This window comes from Homalodisca vitripennis, chromosome 3 (assembly GCF_021130785.1).
Source record: "Homalodisca vitripennis isolate AUS2020 chromosome 3, UT_GWSS_2.1, whole genome shotgun sequence".
Lineage (NCBI taxonomy): Eukaryota > Metazoa > Arthropoda > Insecta > Hemiptera > Cicadellidae > Homalodisca > Homalodisca vitripennis.
This window is the reverse complement of record NC_060209.1, coordinates 54,485,950-54,510,061: the sequence shown is the minus strand read 5'-3', so window position 1 is coordinate 54,510,061 and position 24,112 is coordinate 54,485,950. Positions and strand designations below refer to the sequence as shown.

The window sequence follows — 24,112 nt, the reverse complement described above, 5'->3', positions numbered from 1 at the left end:
TATTACCTTTTTTTCTTATTAAATCTATAATACTTAATTGTTTGCTTAAACTATGTTTACAAATTTCTACGGTAAGTCATAAACTGGTAATGATTTTATATGCAAATTTGTATGACTCCTGGCCCTGGTGCCATTAGTTTGGTTTTTAGAGCCATTATTTTTTCAGCTTACCATTGTGATTGGTATTCTATTTATAGTGCTGAAAGGAAAATGAAAAACATAATTATTTTTTCAAATTTTATTCACAATAGATAATAAATAAATAAAGACATAAGTGCTGATGTCTTAAAACTTTTTAGTCTCTTCTTAGGCCTACATCCAAGCAATGTAGTTTAGTAGATAAACATACAAGTAATATCATTAATTATGTAATACCTTTGAATACACAATAAATTGTATATTTATTTATGGTGTTTATGGTAATACTGGTAATACCATTAATTATATATGATCAATGGTGGTAATACCCACTCATTCTCAAGTTTAAAATTGCCCAACTAGTTTGATAGTGAGAATGCAACTGAACTTACTAAAAAGACTTTCTTCTTGACTTGACACTAGCAAAAACATCAATAATTCGGTCAAAATCTATTTTTCGGGCTCTGTCATTTTCAATAGACAAAAGAGCCAAATCAGTGAGACGTTGTTGGGACATGGAGCTTCGCAGGTAGTTTTTGATGAGTTTTAATTTTGAGAATGATCTCTCTGCTTTGGCTACTGTCACAGGGACTGTGAGGTACATAAAGCATGCTGTTAGTACATCCGGGTAGGTTGATGCTAGGGAACTGTTTTCAATGAGTAGGAGATTTGCAACTTCTTTTACTTCTTTGAAATCCTTTAATTTGGATTGAAAAGCATTCCTTACTGATAAAATCTGAGCTTTGAACAATGGCGTTACATCATCTGAAAATCTGCTTACAAAATTATCAGCTTCACAACGCAGTTCTTCATCTGAACATGAGGCCAGGAAAGAAGGGTGAACAATTTTATAGGCATCAATCACTTGCTTCATGCCTTTAAAACGGTTGTCAATTTGTGACACTATAGTATCAACCATTGGGAAGAATATTGTCACTCTGAAATTGCTTTTAGGATCTGTCAGTCTTTGGTCTTCACAAAGTTCATCAAAGTGCTTTTTTACCTTTCTTGCACGTTGGCCAATAAATTCATGGGTAATCGTAATCCCCCATTTTGAACATACTTCTTCTGCTTCACTACAGACTTCTTCAAAGGACCAACGAAGTTCGGTTACTTTCAATAAAGCATTGCCTAGGAGATCGTACGCTGTCATTAAATCAATAGATTCCGTTTGCAAGGATTTTGAGGCAATGTTTATTTCCCCTAATATTTTGCACTGGACAGTCAAGAGCAAAACAAAACTAAAAGATTCTAACCTTTTTTTGAGCCCCTCAGCTTCATTCCTTTCCTTTGGCTTTTTGCTTGTCAAAATTATTTTATTTAAGGCTTTCATTACATCACCGAACCTTTCCTTTAAAGCGTACACAGCTTCATATCTCCCTGCCCAACGTGTAGGGTTTAAAGTCTTTAATGTTACCTTGTCTTTAGGAACAGGAGCCTTCGGATTCTCTGTACAACCAGAAACGACTTTTAGTTCTTGCCACCGAACAATGCTGTGGCCAAAAAAACTGTAAATATTTTGCACCGTCTCAAAAAATTGTGCTATTTCTCGATTGCATTCAACGGCATCTTTAAGAACCAGATTCAAATTATGGCTGGCACAGTGAATGAAATAGGCATGGGGTGCAAGTTCTTGGATTCTCTTTTGTACTCCATTATACACACCACTCATGACCGATGCACCATCGTATCCTTGTCCTCTGCATTTTGTTATGTCAAGGCCTTTTTCTGAAATTGATTTTATGATGACGTCTTCTAGCCCCGAAGCGGTTTGGTCAGTAACTGCTGTGAAAGATGTAAACGTTTCACAAATTCTCAACTCACAAGGTTTTCCGAGTTGGTCATGGTCAATCTTTACATAGCGAAAAACTTCGCTTAGCTGATCTACTTTACTTACATCTTGTGTTGTGTCGTAAATTATGGAGAAAAAAGGCGCACTCAAAAGCTCTTCTTTAATTCCACTAAGCACTTCACTAGCCATCAGAGAAATAATTTCATTCTGAATTGTTGGGCTGAGATAATTAACAGTACCACTTGGCCTTGTAATTAGATCTTCTAGGATAGTGTCATATTTTGACAGCAATTCAATCAATGATAGAAAATTACCTTTATTTCTATCAGTGATATGCCAACTGTCTCCACGAAAAGGAAGGTTGCATGTTGCCAACATAAGGGAGACATCTAAGACCCTCTTCAAAACTTTCCTCCAAAAATTCCGCTCCTCCTTCAAACCTTTTTCTAGTGCATCGTCTATTGAGCCATGACGTCGCCATTGCTCATAAACCAAGCAGGAATCAGCATGGTGCTGTGAATTCTCATGTGTCTTTATGCGATCAGACAAATGTTTCCAGTCCCTTAATCCTGAATCCCATCCTCCTACAGGTCCTTTCTGGGGAAACAACCAGCAAGGTTGGCAATAAACACAATCCAATTTGGACGAATAGCACAACCAAGTTCTTTTCAGTTTGAGCCCAGACTTTGACTTCAGGGTAAAATAATTGTCTGAAAAGGACCTACCTTGTTTTCCATCATATGGAAATGGGCCAACTGGTTGATAGGGTCCTAGTCCTAATTCAATAATTCGTTTTTTCACCTCTGGATCGATGATCTAGTCTGGAAAATGGGGTTCTCCGGTGTTTAAACAAGTTTCATTAATTTTATTCGTCCGGCTACATTCCACCTGTAAGTAGATTGCAATGCATTAGTATTTTTTTCTTACAAACATGATCATAACAATAGGGACTTACTGTAATTCCATGTTTACATGGAAGTAATACTGTTTACTTCCATGTAACCATGGAATATTTTATCGTAGGGATTCCATGTTTAGGGCGATAAAACAGCATATGTTGTTATGTTGAAAAATATAATATAAGTATTCTGTACTTGGCATGTCTACTTACTTGATCATTTACGCCGATCAGTTCACTGCTTGACGTAGGACTTGTTGGAGGTTTGGCACAATTTTCTTGTTGATGCCCTAGCCCTAGGCATGTTACTTCTTCATCAATACTTTCTTCAGCGTTATCTTGAGCTGTAACTTCCTCTTCAATCTCATTTCCTGGGACTGAGGCTGCAATAAAAAATAGCAAGTCAAAATAACATTAAGTTACATATAACATATAATTTAAAGCCAATTTTAATAACATTGTAAAGATATAATAAAATATATAAAAATATATAAAAAAATATAAAAAGAGTAGATACATGGCCTGATAAATAATGAATGTGCAAGCGAGTGTGGTGCATTTTTTACATCATATTATCACAAAAAGATATAAAATTACTATGATAGATATTCATGCTGTGCTGCTGTGCATGTATAAACAAATAAAATACCTACACAGAAAGAAGTAGAAACCAAAGGAATCATAAAAATCACATAAAAAATTAAATGACCACTACACAATAGTAGATAATATGTAGCCTATATATGACTAGTGATAAATTCACAAACAAACATTGCTTATTAGATTAGAATAGATTGCAGTCTGAGTCAGACACAGTGGTCTAAACTCAATCAAACATCCAAACTCTAGTTAAATTTTAACACAGTTAATTTTAACATAGTTAAATTTTAAGATATTAATTATATAGTTATTGGCCAAGCTAATTAATTAGGCCTAAATACCGTATCTAAATTCAAACCACTCACCAATTATTGGTCTAGTTTCAGTACTAGATGTAGATGTGACATTAGTACTTTTAGTTGTAGTAGTACTAGTAGTAGGACATAACCAAGCAGATAGGGTGAAAGAACACTTTGAAGCATCCTCTTCTCTTTTCTTCTTGTCTTGCCTTTTCTTTGCCCCACTTTGATAGCTTCTTTTCATTTTAACAAATACAAGAATAAGAATACAAATTGTATAACACTTTAACACCGTAACAAACGAGTAACGGACGAACGCCAAAACGTCAGTTTTTGGTGTTAGTTTACCATCAACATAACATAACCTTATCCGGGCTGTCTGTCACTAGCTCACTAGTCGTAGTCACTCTCACTGTCGTCTGTCAGCTGTGGCAGAGGCAGTCGGCAGACGGAGCCGTCTACGTCACGTCGACGTCAGGACGAGTTTATTACTGTTGGGGATGGGGGAGTAAGGTGAACTAAAAGTGCAAACTGCATTTCTTTAATTGCGTAACAACTGACAGGCTGATTGATAGTCTGTCTATTTTTGTTACGAAATCTCTGTGAGAACAATATCTGTCCATTATTTTATATTGAAAAGCTATTTAAATATTTTTTTATAAAGACATTTTGATGATTCGATGAAATATCCCTACGACCCTACAGTAATCAATAAATTTCACATAAACTTTAATTTCATTTTCAATTTTTCCACCTTCATTTGGGCCCCCCCCCTGGCCGGGGGCCCCGGGGCAATGCCCCGGTTGCCCCAGCCTAGCTACGGGCCTGTATTGCAGGTAACAAGAATGGGTGTCAAAAATAAGAGAACGTCTCGCTGGTAAGATTGTATTATTTGCACACGTATTATGACAGTATAAAGCTGAAAGTCCACAAGTAATGCTGTTTACTCTTTAAAATGTTGAGAACACTTAATGACGTTCAAAGTCCACGTGGGTCAGTCGCAGAAACAGTAGATCACAGTAAAAACTTATCTGGGTCGAGTTGGTTGATTTGTTAGCCACGCCTAATTTATTATCTATGAATTCGTAAAAAGTACATTGATAACTATTGTAATTCTAGGTAACTATGTTTTAACATATAATACGTTTTTGTACATAAGTAGTGCCATATAATAATAGAAAAAGCGTTACCTATATTAAGTTATTATTTGCTGTGTTTTAACTCTGTTTTGATCCCGAGCTCTTGCTTAAGAGCCGACTGTAGCCTACCGGCAGCCATATTATTTTCAGCCCCATAAGAATAATATTACACTTCAAATACTTATTCTCTTGTTTTTTGCCGCAGAATTATGAGAGATGCACAATTTAAAATATGTTGTGAAAATGCATCCAAATGCTTTATTGGTCATTAAAAGTTGAGAATGGTATTGTAATTTACGAAAAAGTTAAAAATGTTTGGATTTGCATTAATTATGCATTTAAAATTAGACATCGTCCATAAGTATAGGACCAAAATTAGACCTAAAAAGTATTTGTTGCTTAATGTTGTACATACGAGGTTTAACCATGATAGTGGCACTGCAGTTAAAGATATTATGGAAGTTGAGATAGAATGGGATGAGTTTGTTTTGAACATTTGGTCATATGTCGTGGGATGAATTAATCTATTTGCATGATTTTTAACTGTAGCGCACTCAATTTTGCACCTAATGAGACAATTGGAATGTCTCTTTGCCTAGATTGCATAATATTTTGCAGCTTAGGTGTCTCTGATGTCGAAACAATGCTAAAAGTTCGTTTTGAGTTTCTTTGTCGCCGACTTCTTTGTATCTGTTCAGACGAACATCACTCCAGGCTCCAGGAGTCAAGTCCGTGACAGCGTCAGATTTCAGACTCTGTACTAAGAGGGAGGTAAACTGAAGCGAAAAAAATACAAAATATACAAAAAAGGTACAAAAATGTCTTTTGTATATTATAAAACAAATTTTCAAAATTCATACTTTTTTACTTAATTTAATGTTTTACTTCTATTTAAGGTCTTTTACGAAAGCGTCGAAGCAAAATTTTCAATCTTTAAAATTTTTTTTATGTCAAATCCATAGCCCTGAGATAACTTCCCTGAAACAGTAGCAGTAGAATACAGTATACTATTTTATCCTACCATAGCAGTTACAGGCATTTAAAGTAAGTAATGTACGGACATTTGTAGCAGGGGGCTGGTTGTATAAACGGTTGAAGATAAAAAATGTGAAGTGCCTACAGTATGTACATGAATTATAACTTCAGGATGCAACATGTATAAACATGTAAATAATAATATTTATAAAAAAAATGTAATTACCAATAACAACATCATTTTCTTAAGGCATGTCACTCTTGAAGCGATAATACATGTACTGTAACAGTTTCATGGTTTTGCTTCAGACGTTTTCATTTTGGTTTGATTACAAAATTGCCTATAATCTACTTAAAATACCTGAAACTTCACGTAGAGTGATCATACCGTAATGTTTCTACTTTCTCTTTACTCGAATAATATTTTAAAGAGTTATGAATTCAACATAAAAAAAATATTTTCCAAACAGAAATCGATTGGACCACCTGAAAGATCGGTGTGTACGGTCCCCGTTTCCTAACGATTACATTTGTGCATGAGACTGGAGGGAATTGATTTCCGAACTTCTGCAGTTAGAAACCGAGTTTCTCCCCACGTAACGGCACGTCACGTCATGGTGTGTCGCTCGTGGGCTACCAGCGGAACCTGCTGCAAGACCGAGCAGTGAGCACCTCTCCGGCGACAAGGCAGGCGGGTGTCGGTGGAGGTCGGGCCAGTTTTTGTGGTCTCTAGCTCTAAGGTTAAGTTCAAGGTACGAGGCATACGTTTGCTGACGTCCATGAAAAGTGTACTCTCCAGTCATTGATCCGGAAGGCACGTAAATATTTCCTGCCATAGCTTTTCCGCGACACGAAGTTGTATATCGCGGGAAGTGAAAGGTGCACGACAAAGAAGCCGCAGTATCCATATAGGCTCCATTCATTGAACGAAGGCCGGCTCAATCGAGTGCAGCTGGTGATAACGTTGTGATGACTAACCAAATATCAGCCGGTTGAAAGTGGCGAAGTTGGAAGTGATAAGGAAGTATGCAGACGGTATACTTCTGAAGGAGAGCGTCACTATGAAAACAGCTTTTTGTGAGACAGGCCAGTTGTTTACTTTTTCTCGATTTGACTGAACGGTTTAGCGAGCAAGAAATTCATTATCACCAAGTTTTTTACGGAGCACTCAAACCATATTGAGCACTAACTAACCTTGATTTGTACACTTGAAATGTTGATACGTTATGTTCTACATAGCAGTTCACTTCAGAATCGGAAGAATAGTTTTTTGTCTTTTAACCAGTTTACACTTTCTAATTATCTTAATTTTTTGAATTGGAAATAAAATTTCTAAATGAATGCTGTACACAGTATTGAAATGTTCAGTTTGATGATTAGAACGAAACTTATAATAAAATAAATCTAACGTCTTTTGTAATTGTTAGCTATGGTTATACATTTGAACGTGTAATTAGCTTACTCTGGTCTTTTCATTAAAAATACTATATGTTACATTAATTTTATTTTGGCGTTATTTGCTTGAAATTTAATTTTACCTCATAGAGTCTGTGGTGTCTGTGGTAGTACCAGTAGTATGTTTTAAATGTTTGCCATGGTTAAAATAATTTTTTCTAAAGGATTCATTCCTTTTAATCGTATAGTAATTACCTCATTTTTCTGTAAATTTTAAAATGTTGAACATTTGTTATTACTGTCGGATTTTATTCAATGTTAATAATTTATACTGTATTTTTTTAGATTTATGTAATGTATTTATAATAACTGTTTATTTCTTTTGTCGCTAAATAACTCAAAACGCTTCAAACTGCAACAGATGCTATACCTTGGACATTGGGTGCTATATCTCGTGTGCTATATCTTGTCGTAGAATGATACAAAGGCACTACCAACTGATTTTTGGCCTTGTGAGTTAATTAATTTTTCTCAATTAGGCCGTATTTGATTGGATTTGTCAATTTGATTAGAGCTTGTGGGCAGCGTGGGGAACGGTCCCCAGCTCACCTCGTCACGGGCCTTGCACCTCGCTGGAGCGGCTTAAATTTGTCACATCCAGAGGACAGAACTGGAAGTAGGGCTCATTTCCATAACTGATGACAGTGACCTCACGCAACTTGGACTGACGACGGTTTTTGAGTAGAACAGAAGCCCTGGACTGATCTCGGTAGATTTTGAGCAAGTGCAGTTAGTTTTTGGCTGACACTTAATAAATTTTAAAATTTAAGCCTTTTAAGATAACTTACGCAGGGACAGAAACACCACAACTTTACATCACTCTACGGAGAACTACAAGCTCTTAAAGTTGGAACTTCATCCAATTTAGAATCCAAGCGCATTTTTTTCCGGAATCATGTTCATTGTATACTATATTTTTGGTAATTTATGACTAACGAACATGTATTTTTAACTAAATATAATTTAAGAAGACGATTAATAGAATTTTGAAAAAGAAAATTTGTTTATTTATAATTTAGCACATGCTATTTCTTAGTCATCTTTAAATGTTACAGTAAAAATGTATATCTTTATCTTCAACTGTTTTATGCCCCTTCATTTTGCTTCAAAAGCCTACCATTCCTTGTGTAATGATTTAAAAATCCATTTTCTCTTAAAGTTTGTATAGCAATAGAGCAATATCCAACCGAAAACCTTGAGTAAATACTTTTTGTAATTTTTGTACGTTGCAGTCAAAAATAGAAGTATGACTTTAAACATTTTGTACCCAATGAAACCCAATACCATTAAACTATTTGCTAAAATGCAATCAATAAGGAAGTGTTTCTATTATATTCTAATCTTAGACATCTCCATGAGGTAATTAACTGAAACAAGTCAACAAACTTCACTACTATTTTGCGTTACGTCCCCGTCAATGCTAGTACTAGGCCTGGGCGGTATATAGCAGTGTGGCAACTAGTCCTACTTAATGTGTGATGGTAAAAATTTATATTGCTTTTGGTCATAAACTAATAAAGCTCATGCTAACACAGTGACGCTGTCAATTTGGGAACAGTTCAAACGTTATAAAATGACCTTGAAACTTGTATACTAAAAGAACAGAGAACGATACAAATAACGAGGATAAAATCGAGTTTTATAGACTGACAATGCTAGGTTGGCAATAACTAAATGATTCGAAACAAACAACCGCTGCAGCATATAATAACACAATAGTGACCTTGGCCTACAGAGGGACATCAGTATGTAGCGAGTGTGACACGACCGTAGCAGTGTTACCGGTCACCTTGCTGCCAGGGGTGTCTTAATTTACGTTTTAATTTCCTCAATTCTTTCTCGGAAGACTTCATGTCATAGTGATTCATTCTGCTTTATAAAGCTTACAACTGTCGCTACAAGTTTTTTATGAAGTAAAATTGAGTACACTTTCCACGAAAGCAAGAACGTAGCCAGGAAAATATTTTTGGGAGGAGGGTCCAGACAACTGATATATTCCCGTAGTGGACAGAGAGTAAGATCTCATTTTGTCCCTTAAAAAGTTCTTGGTCCGTTTCTTTGTTGAGATCGTTCTTTCAGCAGTACATGTCAACAATAGGCCTACTGAATTATTTAAATAATAATACTCGTTTACTAAAAAGTGATTAAAAAATTTAAAATTTGGAGGGTCCAGGCCCCTTGGACCCCCTCGCTGGCTACGTCTTTGCTTTTAAATATTATTTTGAAAATATTTCATATAATTTTTATATAAATCTGTTTCTGGTACTATTGGAGAAGCTGTATATGTAACATTGAACTCAAAAATAAAGAAAACTATAAATACTCATAATGTAGATTGCAAAGAGTAAATTTGTGAAATTTTATAAAATTGAAATTATATTTTGCATTTCTTAGATACCCCATATTAAATATAGTGTGTTTGTGAGTTGCTATGTTTCAATGTGTGAAAATTCAATACTTTTAACTGATTTTATACCGCAAAGAATAAAAAATACATTGAGTTAAAGATTACATTCATACCAAAACAATGAAATAGACCGGTTCAAATTAATAAAAATATTGTACCAAAATACTATTGTTCCAAACTTGAGGTTTCCTATCATACATGAATTCATGCCATTTTCAGGTACCACAAGTGGATGAAATGGTTTATATGGATTGTAGCCCTAACCCCATTTTATGACCTTGGATATATCTGGGACATATCTTCATTTCCTAGGTACGCGTAAGTCAGGAATATCAGATGCAGGCAAGGTAATGGGCTTGCAGCCTGGATCACATGCGTTGGAATAGAATATGGGATATAGAAGTGGGTTGATCCCAATATTATCACTATAGGCAAAAGTAAAATGGATAGCTCTCCATCCAGGACTGGATGATACCCACTCCAACACGGTGCCCTGCCTTATTTACATTAAGGCTAAATTGATAGATTAAAATGAGAACATTTTCTTGTGATCATGTGACACGTATGCAAGAAGACTTTCGCAATGCCCTAGTGTAGACCAGCGTCGGAAAGAGTGAATATAGAAAATTCCGGTCAACTTGAATTGATCTAGATTTACCAGTTTACAGCAGGTGCACTAAAAACTTGTTTGAAACTAACGAGAGTAGCTCAGTGTGCGCGACACCGTTCATTAGCTCACTTGTTCTACTGCCAGGTTTTTCTTGGACGCATTTTCCACAACCCAACCGTCTCCATAACGTGCGATTCTTAGAAATACACAATCTGATATAAATACGAATAGATTATATAGTTTAGTTAAAATCCTGAGAACAGAAGGAAGTGCCACCTTTGGTATTTGAAGTTGCGCTTTATTAGCCTACATAAAACTTGCAAATGGTTGACTTTCGAATGTGTCCCGGGTTGGCGGGAGGGGCGAGACCAGCCCGAGACCGGTGTCTTGTGCAACTGACCGCAACATTTCTACGTAATAGTCGGTCGTCGCGGAACGCTGAATCTCTCTTTGCCGTGGATGTCCAAATGTTACTGCGTTCCTCGACGTTGGGCGGACCTACTTGGATCTGCTTACGGAATACAGAAGGCAATGTAGTCACAACGCTTGAATTCCAAAAAGAGTACCCATGCCTAGCGTACCTTACGTGGAACTTCATTAAAGATGTTTGTGCTTATTCTCCACGTGAATAGTTGACATTGTTTAACTCTCCCCTCCCATAATTACGATATATATATATATATATATATATATATATATATATATATACACAGTAGGCCTATATATACAGCACTGAAAATATAATGGTGTAAAAAATATTTTACTTACCCCAGTAAACCCCCATTTATGAATAAGAGTAAAGTATGTGTAATAGTAATTATAGATCTTGAAAGAAAAGAAGGATCATGGTGAAAATGTAAGATCTATAAGTAGACCCATCAAATGTCCAATGTGATAGAATTTTTACTTGGTCCAAAAGGTATCCATTTTGGATCGTTTAGTATGGAATTGGTTTTCTTAGTATTTCTATTTTCTTTTAACTTTAGAGGGTGATTCCACTCGCTTTGTTTTTGAGGTGCCCCATTCACTATTTTGATATTTCAAAACATTACAACAGAGGTAGTTCACTTTTAAATTCATAAAAAACGTACTTATGTAATAAGACTATCGTAAACGGTAAGATGGTTTAAGGAATTTTAGTATACCTGGTGTTTACTCCAGAATAAAAAAAAATGTAGACACCCAAATTTGAAAGTTAATCACAAATTAATCAGTAGAGGAACTATAACGAAAAATATATTACAATTTAGCTTATTTATTTCCGTGTTTATACATATAAAGAATAGAATATTTTCAAACAATAATTTCCTGTTTTTGTATCGATATCAACGAAAAGGTTACCAGTTTTTGGCGCTTTTCAACCAATCTGCAATTTTGAAAAATCGTAACTCGAAGACTTGTCACCACAGCTGCCATTATATTACCGAATATTATATAAGATAGGTAAGTTCGTACAAGTGTACTGTTATTGATTATGTCATTTTATAATTTTTTAAAATTATAAAATATTTATTAAAATTGGCTTTTATTATTTACAAAATTCTGTGTTGGTCTTGTTATGAAATCATCATTATCTTGGGCAGGTAAGTTGCAAACGACTAGGCCTATATAATTTCAATTATAACCGCGGTGAATATTAAACGTTTTAAATAATTGTTTACAAAATTACACGCCCAAGTGGAGAAATATCAAAAGCCCAGTGGACTGGAAAAAGGGCGTCGACCTCGTGTTATTAGTACTCCGGTAGCGAGTCGAGTTACTGGGTTGAGTGGGTTAATCCACGAGAGTGACTGCATATTGAGATAATTAGACGCTGAGACTGGCTCTGTTTCAGAAGTAGTCTGCAAGTAACTTTCAGTTTTCGTCATGTACATAGCAAGGATGTTCGTCTCATAGCGTGAAGCTCTTCGGTCTCATGTTTGGCTACTCAAAAATAGTAATTAACGTAACATAACTCAGATTTTCCCGGGTAGCTGTACGAAGTTCGGTTGCAAAAACATAAACACTAGGGCGCCATCAAAAGGGCACTCCTTTAATTTGTCTTCTCCTTTTTTCCATAATTTCCGTTTATGATGGGGGGTCTTGAATTCTCTTATCTTCATATTGTTGGAAAATTTCATCAATGAGCAATTATTAAGCTGAAAAATCAAAAATATTTTAATGTCCATCTATTTTAAAAGTTTTGTGAATTCCGGGTGCTTAACTAGTTTTAATGCATTTTGTGGTTTTTCTTCGTCATTAAAAAAAAAAATATTTTGTTTACCTATTTCGATTTCCGCACCAGACGATGGTACGCGTGTTAAATTTAAATACAATATGGGCAAACGTCATTTATGCATCACGTGTGTATAGGACAATTGAATTTATGTGTTTTGGGCCTAACACCGGAGGCTACTACAAATGTAGGTCCTGTGCAGTATCAAACTTATGCGGAAAAAATAATTTCTATAGTCAAAAAATATGTTGTTTTACGTTTTTTAGGAAACATATTTTTCAGTAGTAAAGTTGTACATACAATAAACGGTTTAGCTTTTAAAAATAGTTAATATATCTTCTTATTGACCACATTGTATCAACTTAGATTGTAATTTCATTGTGACTTATCAGACAATAGTTACCTTAGTGCATTTGCACTTAAAACCTTGTACTTTTGTAAGAACAGTGACACTGCAATATTTAAGTTACAAGTCAGAGGCTGGCCGTGGCATGCTGAAGCTGCTTTCTCTTAAGGCAAAAACATTCACCTTCTGTGTAAGAAGGCCGCCAAGAAATCACCGTTATATATTCAAGTTTGACACTCAGTGCATCATCAAGTTTTATTTCTGTAGTGTCTTTCATTATAGTACGACAAGCGTTTAGCATACGATTGTTTACTTATTTTCGTTGTAAGTTTACTGATTATTATTTTGTGCCTACAGTGATGTCAGAATTAAATATAGCACTTCAGCTGTGCAAATCAATAATAGTAAACTTACACTTATTAATGTTAAATGGATTTTGTAATGGCTAGTAGGTTTTAACGACGTTGGTACAGTTAGTTAGCGACTATCGTAGCCGGGTGTGATAGCATTGACTTTGAAGAAATGGATAGTGAAACATTTATTTATGTATGACAGTAACCGAATTTAAAGTCAGATAATACATTTTTAACAGCACATACAGTGTGAGACACGCCACCCGTGCAATATTTTATAGTGGGAGAGCAGTTTGGTGAATGTTTTCACCAAACTAAAACATAATGTTATCTCCGTAAATCGTCCATGGGGGTCATTGAAAATATGTATAGTGTGTACCAAAATTAAGACTCGAATCTTTAACTGGTAAAGGACTCGAACTGTTTAAAGGTAAATCATAGGGCAAATCATATATAATTTAAGGGTCTTGTTAAAAGAAACTTATTGGCGAAAACGGAATTCACTTATCTCAATTCGTTTCAAATTGGCGGCCGTTAAAAAAAATTTACAAAACGCCCTGAATTTTATTCGTGTGACTTTTTTATTCTGATTCTGATTCCTTGTTCACAAGAAATTCAGCTTCACTTTGATGTATCACATAGCTACTTTTAACAGTATTTAGGTTTTGATCCCTAACTCAAATTAAAAAAAAAACTCAAAATTCATATAAGTCCAAATTTTTAAATAGCAACATGCATAATATTGTGCATTGTTTTTAACACATCGTTAAGATGGCCAAAGTGTGTATTTACACTATTTTCGTGTCTCCAATGGTTTTTGAAAAATAAATAGAAATCTGTTTTACGCGCCGTTTCAACCGTCCTCCCGCTATAAATATTGCTGTTTCTTTATTATTACTAAACACAACCCCAAGTAAGGTTCTGAGGTCATTGAAATACATTAAAGTCAGAACGCGAGTGTGGGCACTCTGAACATATGCATGTGTCGAGATAGTTCACCGGGTTCTCACCTTGTAAGTAATGCGTGTTTGTAGCAATACCTCTTTAGCATGCGGTTTTCCCAGGACACGTGATCTGAAGGACTCTTTTCCTCATTTCAGAGTGTTGGCATCTAATCTCGTTATCCTCCAGAAAACTGTGTCAAATGAGCAAGTAGCATTTTACAGCCTTTAAATTGTACAGTATCGCATTATGAACTGCCTTCGGGTCGTATTGAGAAAGCAAAAACAAAATCAACAATAAGCGGAACACAACAATGAGAGATGTTACAAGAGACATACAGACAAACATAAACAATCGTGGTACTTATCAGCGGCAAGCGATCAATAATCAATGAGACTTGACTCCTCTTGAAAGGTCAGGAGCTACTGGGCTTAGTAAATCAGCTCTAACACGATTAGACTTGCATCACATTAAACATCATTAGTTTACTGTCAGATGCCGCTTAACTCTTTTGTGTATGATGCAATATTTTGCCAGTTTAAACTGACAAGTCTTTTTTGCATTGATAATATCAATATTTTACCTCATAAAAAAAGAGTTTGAATTTATTATGATTTACTCCTTATTGAACACTTTTTAATCAACTCTGACACGATCAATTTACACCAATTCTGACACGAAGTACTTAAATTTTAAGGCCTATTTTAAAATTTTGGTACACTGTGTAAATACGGTGTTTAAGTTAGTGTGACGGCTATAAATACCGTACGGGTGGTCGCCTTGCCCTATATACAGAGCGTCCATTTTATCCGTGGCACCATGTACTTTTTACTGTCAGTAAAAAATGGTATTTAAAAATTTCATAACTTTGAAATTCTTGTAGGATACCTAACTTTCACATTTAAATATAAAATTAAAAACAGGTTTTAATACATTTTTTGAACTTACTCATTTAGGAGTTGTTTATACGACAAAGTTTACAAAAAATCTTTAAGTACGTGTTAATGTGTTGAAGAATACTTGTGTGGATCATTTCAAACGTAATAAGAAGAGAATGGCATTACTGTTAAATGGACGATTAATATCGTATATCGTTCTGTGATAGGACCTTAGTGTAAGTGATAAATTATTGCCAACGCGAATACAATAATGTAATACTGTACTACGAAATAATGCCATTCATAGGCGACAAACTAGTCAGTTTGTATGTTTTATATTTTATGAACGAAAGCAGATACACCACTAAATAAAAAATAACATATTAATACTATTCATGAATATCTCCACTTGTTCATAGAATTGCTTATCTATTTGTTCATCCATCTTATTGTTTATAATATCTATGATCTCAAACAAATCAATACATACAAAATGGCAGCTTGTATTGATTTGATATCCAGTCTCAGATGTCAAGGCTTTTCTATTCTCTAAAATTTAAAAATTTTCAACAAAGCTATCTATTTAACACGATTGCGTTTGTAGATTTAATCCGCTGCCCCATAAACCTGTAATGTCACTGACGTAGAAAGACTCCATGACTAAAAATAAAGGTTGTTCCACGCTCATTTAAAATGCAGAAATAAGGTCAAATATGCCGATTACTAAGATTTTTATTTAAAACTGTAAATATAAACATACTAAAATTCGTACAGCTACTGTGTCACTCGCATCGTGTATATGTTATACTTATAAACTATAGGACAGACGTTGTTTTATATATAACTGAAAATTACTTTTAGTTTCTCCTCGATAGCGTAGACTACCTATACTTTGTTTACTTGTACACATCTGAAATGTTGAATGAAGCAATCTAGAATTCTACAGATATATCGTTTTAATCACGTATATTTTCAGAAAAGTGTTATTTTTATTTACATTCCACAGTAATCAAAATGAAACGTATATTTTGATTAATAACTACCACCTGGAAAAATGTCAAATAATTGAAATGGTTAATAAACTCAGCAAGCTTAGTGATGTTGCCAACTATTTTTAGTTAGAGTTTATTATAATTTTTGTGTCCACTCTTTCTGCTGTGATGTTACCGCTAACTTACTTCAGAAAAACATGCACAGTCACCATATTGTATTAACCCTTACGAGATAAAAATACATAAGAAAAACGTTTTTCAAACTTCCCGATAGTTTTGAATCATATTTTTGTTTTTATATAATTGGTTTTAGCTTAGATGCTTAACTTCTTAGGGTTGATATACTTTGTAGAAGTGTTTGAACTGCAACCTTGAAACACTTATCAATGTAGATATCAGTAAATAAAAAAAAAACACACACACACAACAAATATTTTAAATTAAAGATTCCCATTTTTTACTTTAGTCTATTGAGCAATAGACTAAATAAAATATTTTGAGCAAATACAAATATTTTTGAAATCTTTAAAACCTGATTAATCAACCTTATCCTTCCATACATGTAAGTAATGGTCGAAGTTGCCCATCAAAACTACAAATAATAAGATTAATAGAATAGCAAGAGCATCGTATCCAAGGACATTTTCAATATTAACCTGGGTATTAGTGCCAATATCAGTTCTCTGAACCACGCTGCAAGTCTCGGCAACGACCTGTCACTGTTTCAAGTTCACGAGCTTGACCTTGACTGCTGACGCCGGCGGAAGACATCACAATAATGAGAGCTCTGTAGGCGGCGGTTGTCCAGGGATACATGGAATATTTAGGAAGCAGTCATAAGAAGTCCACGTGTGGAATATATGGGTGCACTTAAATCACAAGGTCAATGCAATCCATCTGTCAATGGCTACCTCCAAATCAGCTGTGAATGCTAATGTTGCCATTATGGATTTTAATATTTAATAATCTACGTCCTAGTTAAATGTGTGTCCTTATATCAGCTTCCGTATCCTGTCACACTTCGTTAGGAGGATATATTTTTTACTCGTATGGCATTATCATGAGTTTTTTTATCGTAAGGTTTTCTTCTTCCAGTAAATTTCAAAAACCAAAATGTCTTCTAATGTGAGAGCATGTTACTCAACTGCATTTGTGATAAGTGTTAACACGTTAGGTTCATTTCATAGGTAAACAATTACGACAGTCACCCTTAAGGAATTAATAAATAAGAAACCTTATTACTTTTTGTTGCATTGTTGATTATCTTAAATTGGTTAATCATACTCTCCCCCACGCGATACATCACACTACAAGAATGGGCTTCAATATTGCATATTTCTAAATTATTATTTGATCACAAATTCATATAAGAAAAATTATTTTAATGGGGTATTTTGTATTATTTGGTTCTGATACACAATAATTTTTACTTAATAAACCCATTAAGGAACTTTTTAACTTTTATAAGAACCTTTTTAAATTTAAATCTTTTCAGAAATCGCGAGGATCCCTTTAATCGACAGATTTTGGTAAACTAACCAAAATTTCTTGGATTCTCCAAAAAACTAAAGATATGTAGAGAATTTTTGGATTCTCCAAAAAACTAAAGATATGTAGAGATTTATAACTATGTTACACAGGAAATATATAACTTAGTTTCAAAAAGAAGACAATACCGTAGGTCTTATTCAAAACTCAATCAAAAATATTATTGTAAGAACGTTACATTTTCTAATGTTTTGGCCTTTTTTTCGCACCTTGTAACGATAGTTTTTTTATGACTGACCATTTACACCCCTTTATTTTGTTTAATGATCTGTATTAAGCTTAAAGACTTTAATTTTTCATAAAATAATGATAGTAAATTTTAATGTAGTACATATTTGTGAGTTACTATTTAATAAATAATTTATCAGCGAAACTTTCCTCATTTTTGGTCGCTTTCGAATAATAACGGTGAAATCTTCAGAGTCCTTTCATCAGCTACGAGTACTTTATCATTTACAATTGGCAACAGAGATTTATATCATAGTACGATTTATTGTACATCGTAGAACTGTTGACCCGTTTCTATTGAAAGTACATTTACGTATAAGAAACGTTACCTGCTTAACGCAATATAACACTACACTATTACTTGGGAAACAGGTATATGTTTAATTTAAGTAGTTATTTTGTGTAATGATGTTTACTAAAAATTCACAACATGTGTCTTCAAACATTTAAATAAAATAATCCACATTTAAAGAAACTAAGCAACGTTTAATTGAGCTTGACGTATATTGACACTATCTAAATCTTGACCTTCACAACCATTCGAAAGTTTCATTCACTGTGTCATCATCTTACACTTAGTTGTCCGCCAACATATATGCATATTTAACTTCAAGGAATGGAGGTTCAGCACGTATCTTGAAGAATCGTAATTTTCCTTGACCTTTCCCTGTCTATCCTTGACTCCTCTGACCACAGGAGATGACCTAATCGCTGCGGCCGCTAATTTTTAGGAAGAACCTTGTGTTCTGGATCTTACCGTGGATACAAGGTAAATAATTATCGATGGTCCCCGGTTGCTAAATTAAATTTACTTCCACTCTGTTAGACAGAAGAAAACACGTGACACCTTTGAAAGGCACTACTTCTGTATACTGTACCAGCAGTACAGTGTGATAACCCGTCCTCTACACAGCGGTAAGGAAGTGGGAAACCTGGTCGATTTCTTTGCCTCACGTAATGCTCACTTTCGAAGAGAGAACTGCAACATAGTATTCAGCGATTTTTGTGGATCTGGAGTAGACTATTATTCAAACTCTAAATTACCCATTTTTGTATCCCATTATATATTTTCCTGTTCCCACGTACATTATTGTAAACGTGACGTTACTGTTGAGAAACAAATATACGATCGAGAAAATAGCTTATTGAACATTCGTTAAAATCAAAACTGAGGGTGTTTAACGTTGCATATTTTATTGGGATTGATACAATCAAATCAAATCAGATTTATTAACACTATACACATTGTTAATTGTGACAACTGTGATTTAAAATATATTGGCCAAACAAAAAGGAAAATAAAAAAGAGAGTAAAGGAACATAAAGCATGTCTGAAGTATCAGCAAGAGGAAAGATCGGCCATGGCGAAACATGCACTCCATACTGGACACTGCTTTTCACAAGTCAAATTATTAAAAGAAATCAATGACAACAAATTCCTCGATGCTTACGAAACTATTTTTATACAGAAGAACCAAAATTATTTAGTAAATAATGAACCTGGACCTCTACAAAATTCACCGTTACTGCCTTTAATCTAATTAAATATTAATTTTTATATATACAGTAGACATGCTTCCTGGCCTTTAAAATCTTATCTCTTTGTATTTTTCAAGACATATGTTTTTATTTAAATCTAAATTGTTTTTATTATTAATTTACTTTTATTTCAGTTATGTGGGTCTGACGATGTGTTCTTTGAGCCACGAAAGGCCTCACAAAATAAAAATCTTTCATTTATTGGAGTGTTGATTATATATTAAGCATTTAGTTTCCAATAAGAAGAAGCTGGTAAAATGTACTATACACATTTTTTATCAATAAAGTAAAGGTATGAGACATTGTCTATGATGACCTAAACAGAATCTCTAGTAAGGTTGCAGTTAAATATGCTTAATAATAACGTAAATATGTGTGTGTCAGCATATTTTTATTTCTAGCAAAGATTGGAAATTATGGTATAAATGTTTGTTGTCTATTGTTTGGGGTTTGGAAGTTATATGAAATCATGCGTTGTTCAGACATGTTTATCGTTTTTTAGTAGAATAGATTCAGTCTATAGGTTTTAATCCCTTTTGTACCTTCTTCTCGTCAACAGAATTAGGTATCTCGATGATTTTGCATTGCTAATCCTTTGCCGTCTGAGACCTGAATTAAAATGTATTTTGATTAGTGGACCGGATCTTTTCTCAATAAAATAAAACCTACCTAAGAAATGCTAAGTCTTGATAAAAACCTTAAATATAAAATAATAATTTAAGAACATAATTATAATTGCGTTAAAACACCTTATTTAAAATAATAACAAAAATAATTTTTGTGAATAAAGTACATATAACATTATGGAAAATAGGGCTATTTAGGCCAGTTAGCTTCTCGTATGTTCTTAGCGAAATCAAACAAATATTAATCCTGTTGTGTTCCAATAAACAGTAGTGAAATATTGCTTCTACATTTCAATAGTTTACGGGGTTATCAAACTATAGCGGGTTGGCACTATAACTGTGTACAAGAACAATATTAGAGTACGACTGTAAAGATGATTTAAATTGTTATATTTTTGTGTATTAAATGATAATTATACATATTGAATTAAAATCTATCTGTATCGGATGTCTGTATTATCTATATTGAACACTTTAATTTATATTCTATAGTGCCGAACCCACATCACCAATGGTAATAATGTATAGTGCTAATGATGTATAATGCTAATTATGTATATTGTTAATGATGTATGGTGCAGATCAGAACCGTGCTTTGCTGTCGTATGTTTAGCTAGAATCTACCGCGAATGAAGATCTATGTCAAGGTGAAATGGAGATAACTCAACATTCCAATTAAGTGAACCCTTCCCAACAAAGATGTGTTATTTGTAGCATATACTTTTCCTTCACACGTGTCAAGTAATAGCTCAGTAATTGGTAATTACCACAGGAATCCTTCAATCTGCCTTGAGCAAGAACTGTGGTTGTTTCAACTGTGGTGATAAGGCTGTCACAGACCTGTTTATTAATCATTTACTTGGCCAGCATCAAAATTGTTATTTTACTCACATAACACGTCGGTAAATATATATTTAATTATTAACTTTGTGGTAAACAATTTATGAAAACCTGCATATGCATTTCAAACCGAACATAACTGTTTTCTACAACTATTTCATTTTTTCGAAAACCAAGTGTACTTTAAGTGGTTTTTTTTTAAAATAAAAAATAAAATAAAAATTCCTTTTTTCATTTGAGCGTTTCTTAGATACACTCGTTTTCAAAGAAACTCATGTCACGTTTAAATATTACAAATTCTACATTTAAATGAACTATAACAACAATCTTTAATCTAAAATGTGTTTAACTAAACTATAGAAGAGAATTAATAAATAAAAATAAATATTAATTCCTATAATATAATTCCTGTATTAATTCATACGTAAAATCTTAATTTCGAATTAAAAAACTACAGAGATAAAATTTAAAATGTTTTTAAAAACTCGAGAGGCATGCAGGGAAGAAATTGTACACTGTCGGGCTAAAGAATGAGAAACTTCTTCCGATCTCCCTTGTCACGCTGGGAAAGTGAAGCTCCCGCCATGGCGAGTGCTTCGCTGCGAGACCTCCCGGTATGTTAGTCTCCCGGAACTTTGTGGACCATTCAACTAGTAAGTATCTGCTTATGGATGCCACAGGTAGCATATTTAAGGTATCTCGGCAACCAGACACGTGAGCGAATCGTTAAAGATTGAAAATGAACCGTATAGCACTGTTCTGGAAGTTTTGTATTCGCTCAGTGTCACCTCTCAAGATGCTATTGCCATATGTAACAGTAAAAACATTGATACGAGCAGTGACTGTATGAACTGCGGTTTTGCTGTCTGTGGCAGTAAATTCCTAAACCTGTAAAGGCCCTTGAGCCTGCCTAAAGCACGCTGCATAGAGTGCGCGACATGGTCAGTGAAATTAGTTTGCTGTCCAACTTAAAGTCCAAGAGTTTTGATCTTTTCATGAACTGCCAAACACCCTCCATCCAGCATAACCCTCACGCCATTCTCGTTCAAGATAGGAAGAACTGAGGAGAAAGATAACAACTTTACTATTCTGGTAGAGAACAGCTACATTCTTGCACCTGGCTTCACATGTTGTTGACACAAGGGGTTATGTGAAAGTCAGCTGTTGTTATGTGACGGCCCTAATGTGGCCGTTCAATTTGACACACAGTACGAAAGCTTTGAAAACTGTATTTGACAGAACCTTAAAAGGGATAGTAAAGATAACCTTTTCTAGAAGGTCACGATGCAAAAACACAATAGCAGACACAACGTGTTCCACCATTGTTCATATTAACGATAGAGGCGCTGCGGCCGTGGTGTCATTAAACCAGTACGGTAGTAACTGTACAGTATCCACGCGGTCAATGCGCTAGTGCAAGCCAGCTATGCAAAACGGTGTGCATGTGCAAACCTGTTGCATCTCTTTACGGTGTCTGCAACTACTATCATGGTTACGCAATTTCTCAGATGTCTACCTTAACCTAAAACGTAATAAACGTAGAACCATTACAGATAAATGTATTTTAACAGTAAGGATTTATAATAAAATTATATACTAAAAGTTTCGTCGATCCACTGTTTTGTTTATAACATCAAGCCTTATTATTATACTTGTGAGTGTTGAGAGTTGCCTTTTGAGGTTATATTTGTTATTTTTGGTTACTTGTTAATTCCATTAACAAGTATTAAAGAAATGAAAGTGTACCAACATTTTATAGTTAGAGTCAGTTTGATACATGTTTGACTGGGTTGTTTTTATTAAGTTTCGTTCTTTATATCAATATACGGATATGTTTTATTGAGAAATATCAGACACGAGACGTATCTTATGCTGAAAATAAACAGCACGTTTCTGATCTCGTAACAAGGTCATCACGCGTTATACTGGTTTTTATAACATGACTATTATGCACCATTTAAAATAACAATTGTAATCCCACTAAGGAGGTCATAATTAATTAATGAGGGATATTTACATAGCTCAAGGTCTTATCCGCACGAGACCTTATAAAACCGCCTCGAAGGCAATTACACCAGGAGAAGTCACGTGTAAAGGCGCTCATCACTTTGGTTGAGAATTGTACACCATAGAAAGTTATATCACATGTCTTCTATTCTTATACACTATTGAGAACATTATCATAATTGTACATAAATTTAGCAAGCGGCGTAAAATGTTCCTCATGACACAATATTTAAACATTTCTAATGATTTTTGTAACGAAAATAGTTCCGTACTACTGTAACTCTTAGTATTCTCTACAGTGTATGTTGTTCCGATGTTTCTGGATTTGTTTTCCACATGATCCAGAAGAGGTACATTATTAAATATTGTATATATAATATACAATATATAATACATTTTACAGATATATATATATATATATATATATATATATATATATATATATATATTGTTTTTATATTTTACTGAGCCATTTACTTAGTATACGCAATCTTGGGCAACACAGTTAAATGAAATTCTGATTACTGGTAACCTTTACTTTCGTATTACTTATTCGAACGACTCATTCTATCTTATATTCAATTCCAGTCAACACCCCATAGTGCTCTTCCAGTTACACGTAGCTTACGACTTCAGTCCCACACGCGCCCTGTGAGGCGCATGGGGATCAGTGAGATTTATGTACTTAATCGTTGACTTAGAATACTTAAAGAATTTTGAACTTTCACTTGGACTTCAGTTGGAATGAGTAATCCAACCAACTACTCGTATAAAAATTGGGAAAGGTATTGCGATGTTATGGGGAAGTATATATATAACCAAGCTTGTGACTAAATATTGAGAAGCCCTAGGTCTTCAAGTATAGTTTTACGAGTATATAAGAGTTTGAAGTGACGAAAGAGTTGTTTAATCTCTCGATACGCCCTAGAAGGTTTCGTGTGGATTCAGGTATACACAGCCTGTTAATTACTGCACTGCCCCATTGTAACCACACGTTTTGAACAGCTGATGAGGTAATACAGTTTCACACAAAGACATTGGACAGTCCTTTTCGATTATGAACATTTCAAAGGAGTGCTAAACTATATGTAAATCTCATCCAACAGTAAGCAGAAAAGATAGAGTTTCGTCACACTCAAGGGGGCCGACTGTGATGGTACGGTAACTTACCGCAGGAATCGGTCGGTCGTGTTGCAAACGACGAGGGGAGTGAAAGTTAGCGGCAAAGTGTGTCACCGGTAACACCGGTCTGATCGCCAGCGCAAGAGATGCTGGTCTCACCGGT

The 24,112-nt window shown here is 34.5% G+C and overlaps 2 protein-coding genes across 6 annotated transcripts in view; one reads left to right on the top strand and one right to left on the bottom strand.

Annotated features, from left to right (window-relative positions):
• The window catches only part of LOC124356885 (ATP-binding cassette subfamily G member 4-like), a 126,501-nt gene that overhangs the window by 71,734 nt on the left and 30,655 nt on the right, over positions 1-24,112 (top strand). The gene's annotated exons all lie outside the window — the stretch shown is intronic.
• LOC124356886 (zinc finger MYM-type protein 1-like) lies at positions 497-4,521 on the bottom strand. Of its 3 annotated transcripts, none has more exons than XM_046808163.1 (3): positions 3,794-4,502; positions 3,042-3,211; positions 497-2,818 (listed from the first exon to the last, which is right to left on the bottom strand). In XM_046808163.1, exon 3 carries the CDS (start codon positions 2,306-2,308, stop codon positions 530-532), a length of 1,779 nt encoding a protein of 592 aa, XP_046664119.1. In that variant the 5' UTR covers positions 2,309-2,818; positions 3,042-3,211; positions 3,794-4,502; the 3' UTR covers positions 497-529. The 3 variants fall into 3 exon arrangements, with proteins under 3 accessions (XP_046664119.1, XP_046664118.1, XP_046664120.1); XM_046808164.1 differs by having other exon boundaries at positions 1,409-2,818; positions 3,794-4,521; XM_046808162.1 differs by lacking the exon at positions 3,794-4,502 and having other exon boundaries at positions 3,042-3,305.

Coding starts and splice junctions, on each gene's coding strand:
- LOC124356886 (XM_046808163.1), bottom strand. CDS start 2,308: ATGTTGGCAACATGCAACCTTCCTTTTCGTGGAGACAGTTGGCATATC.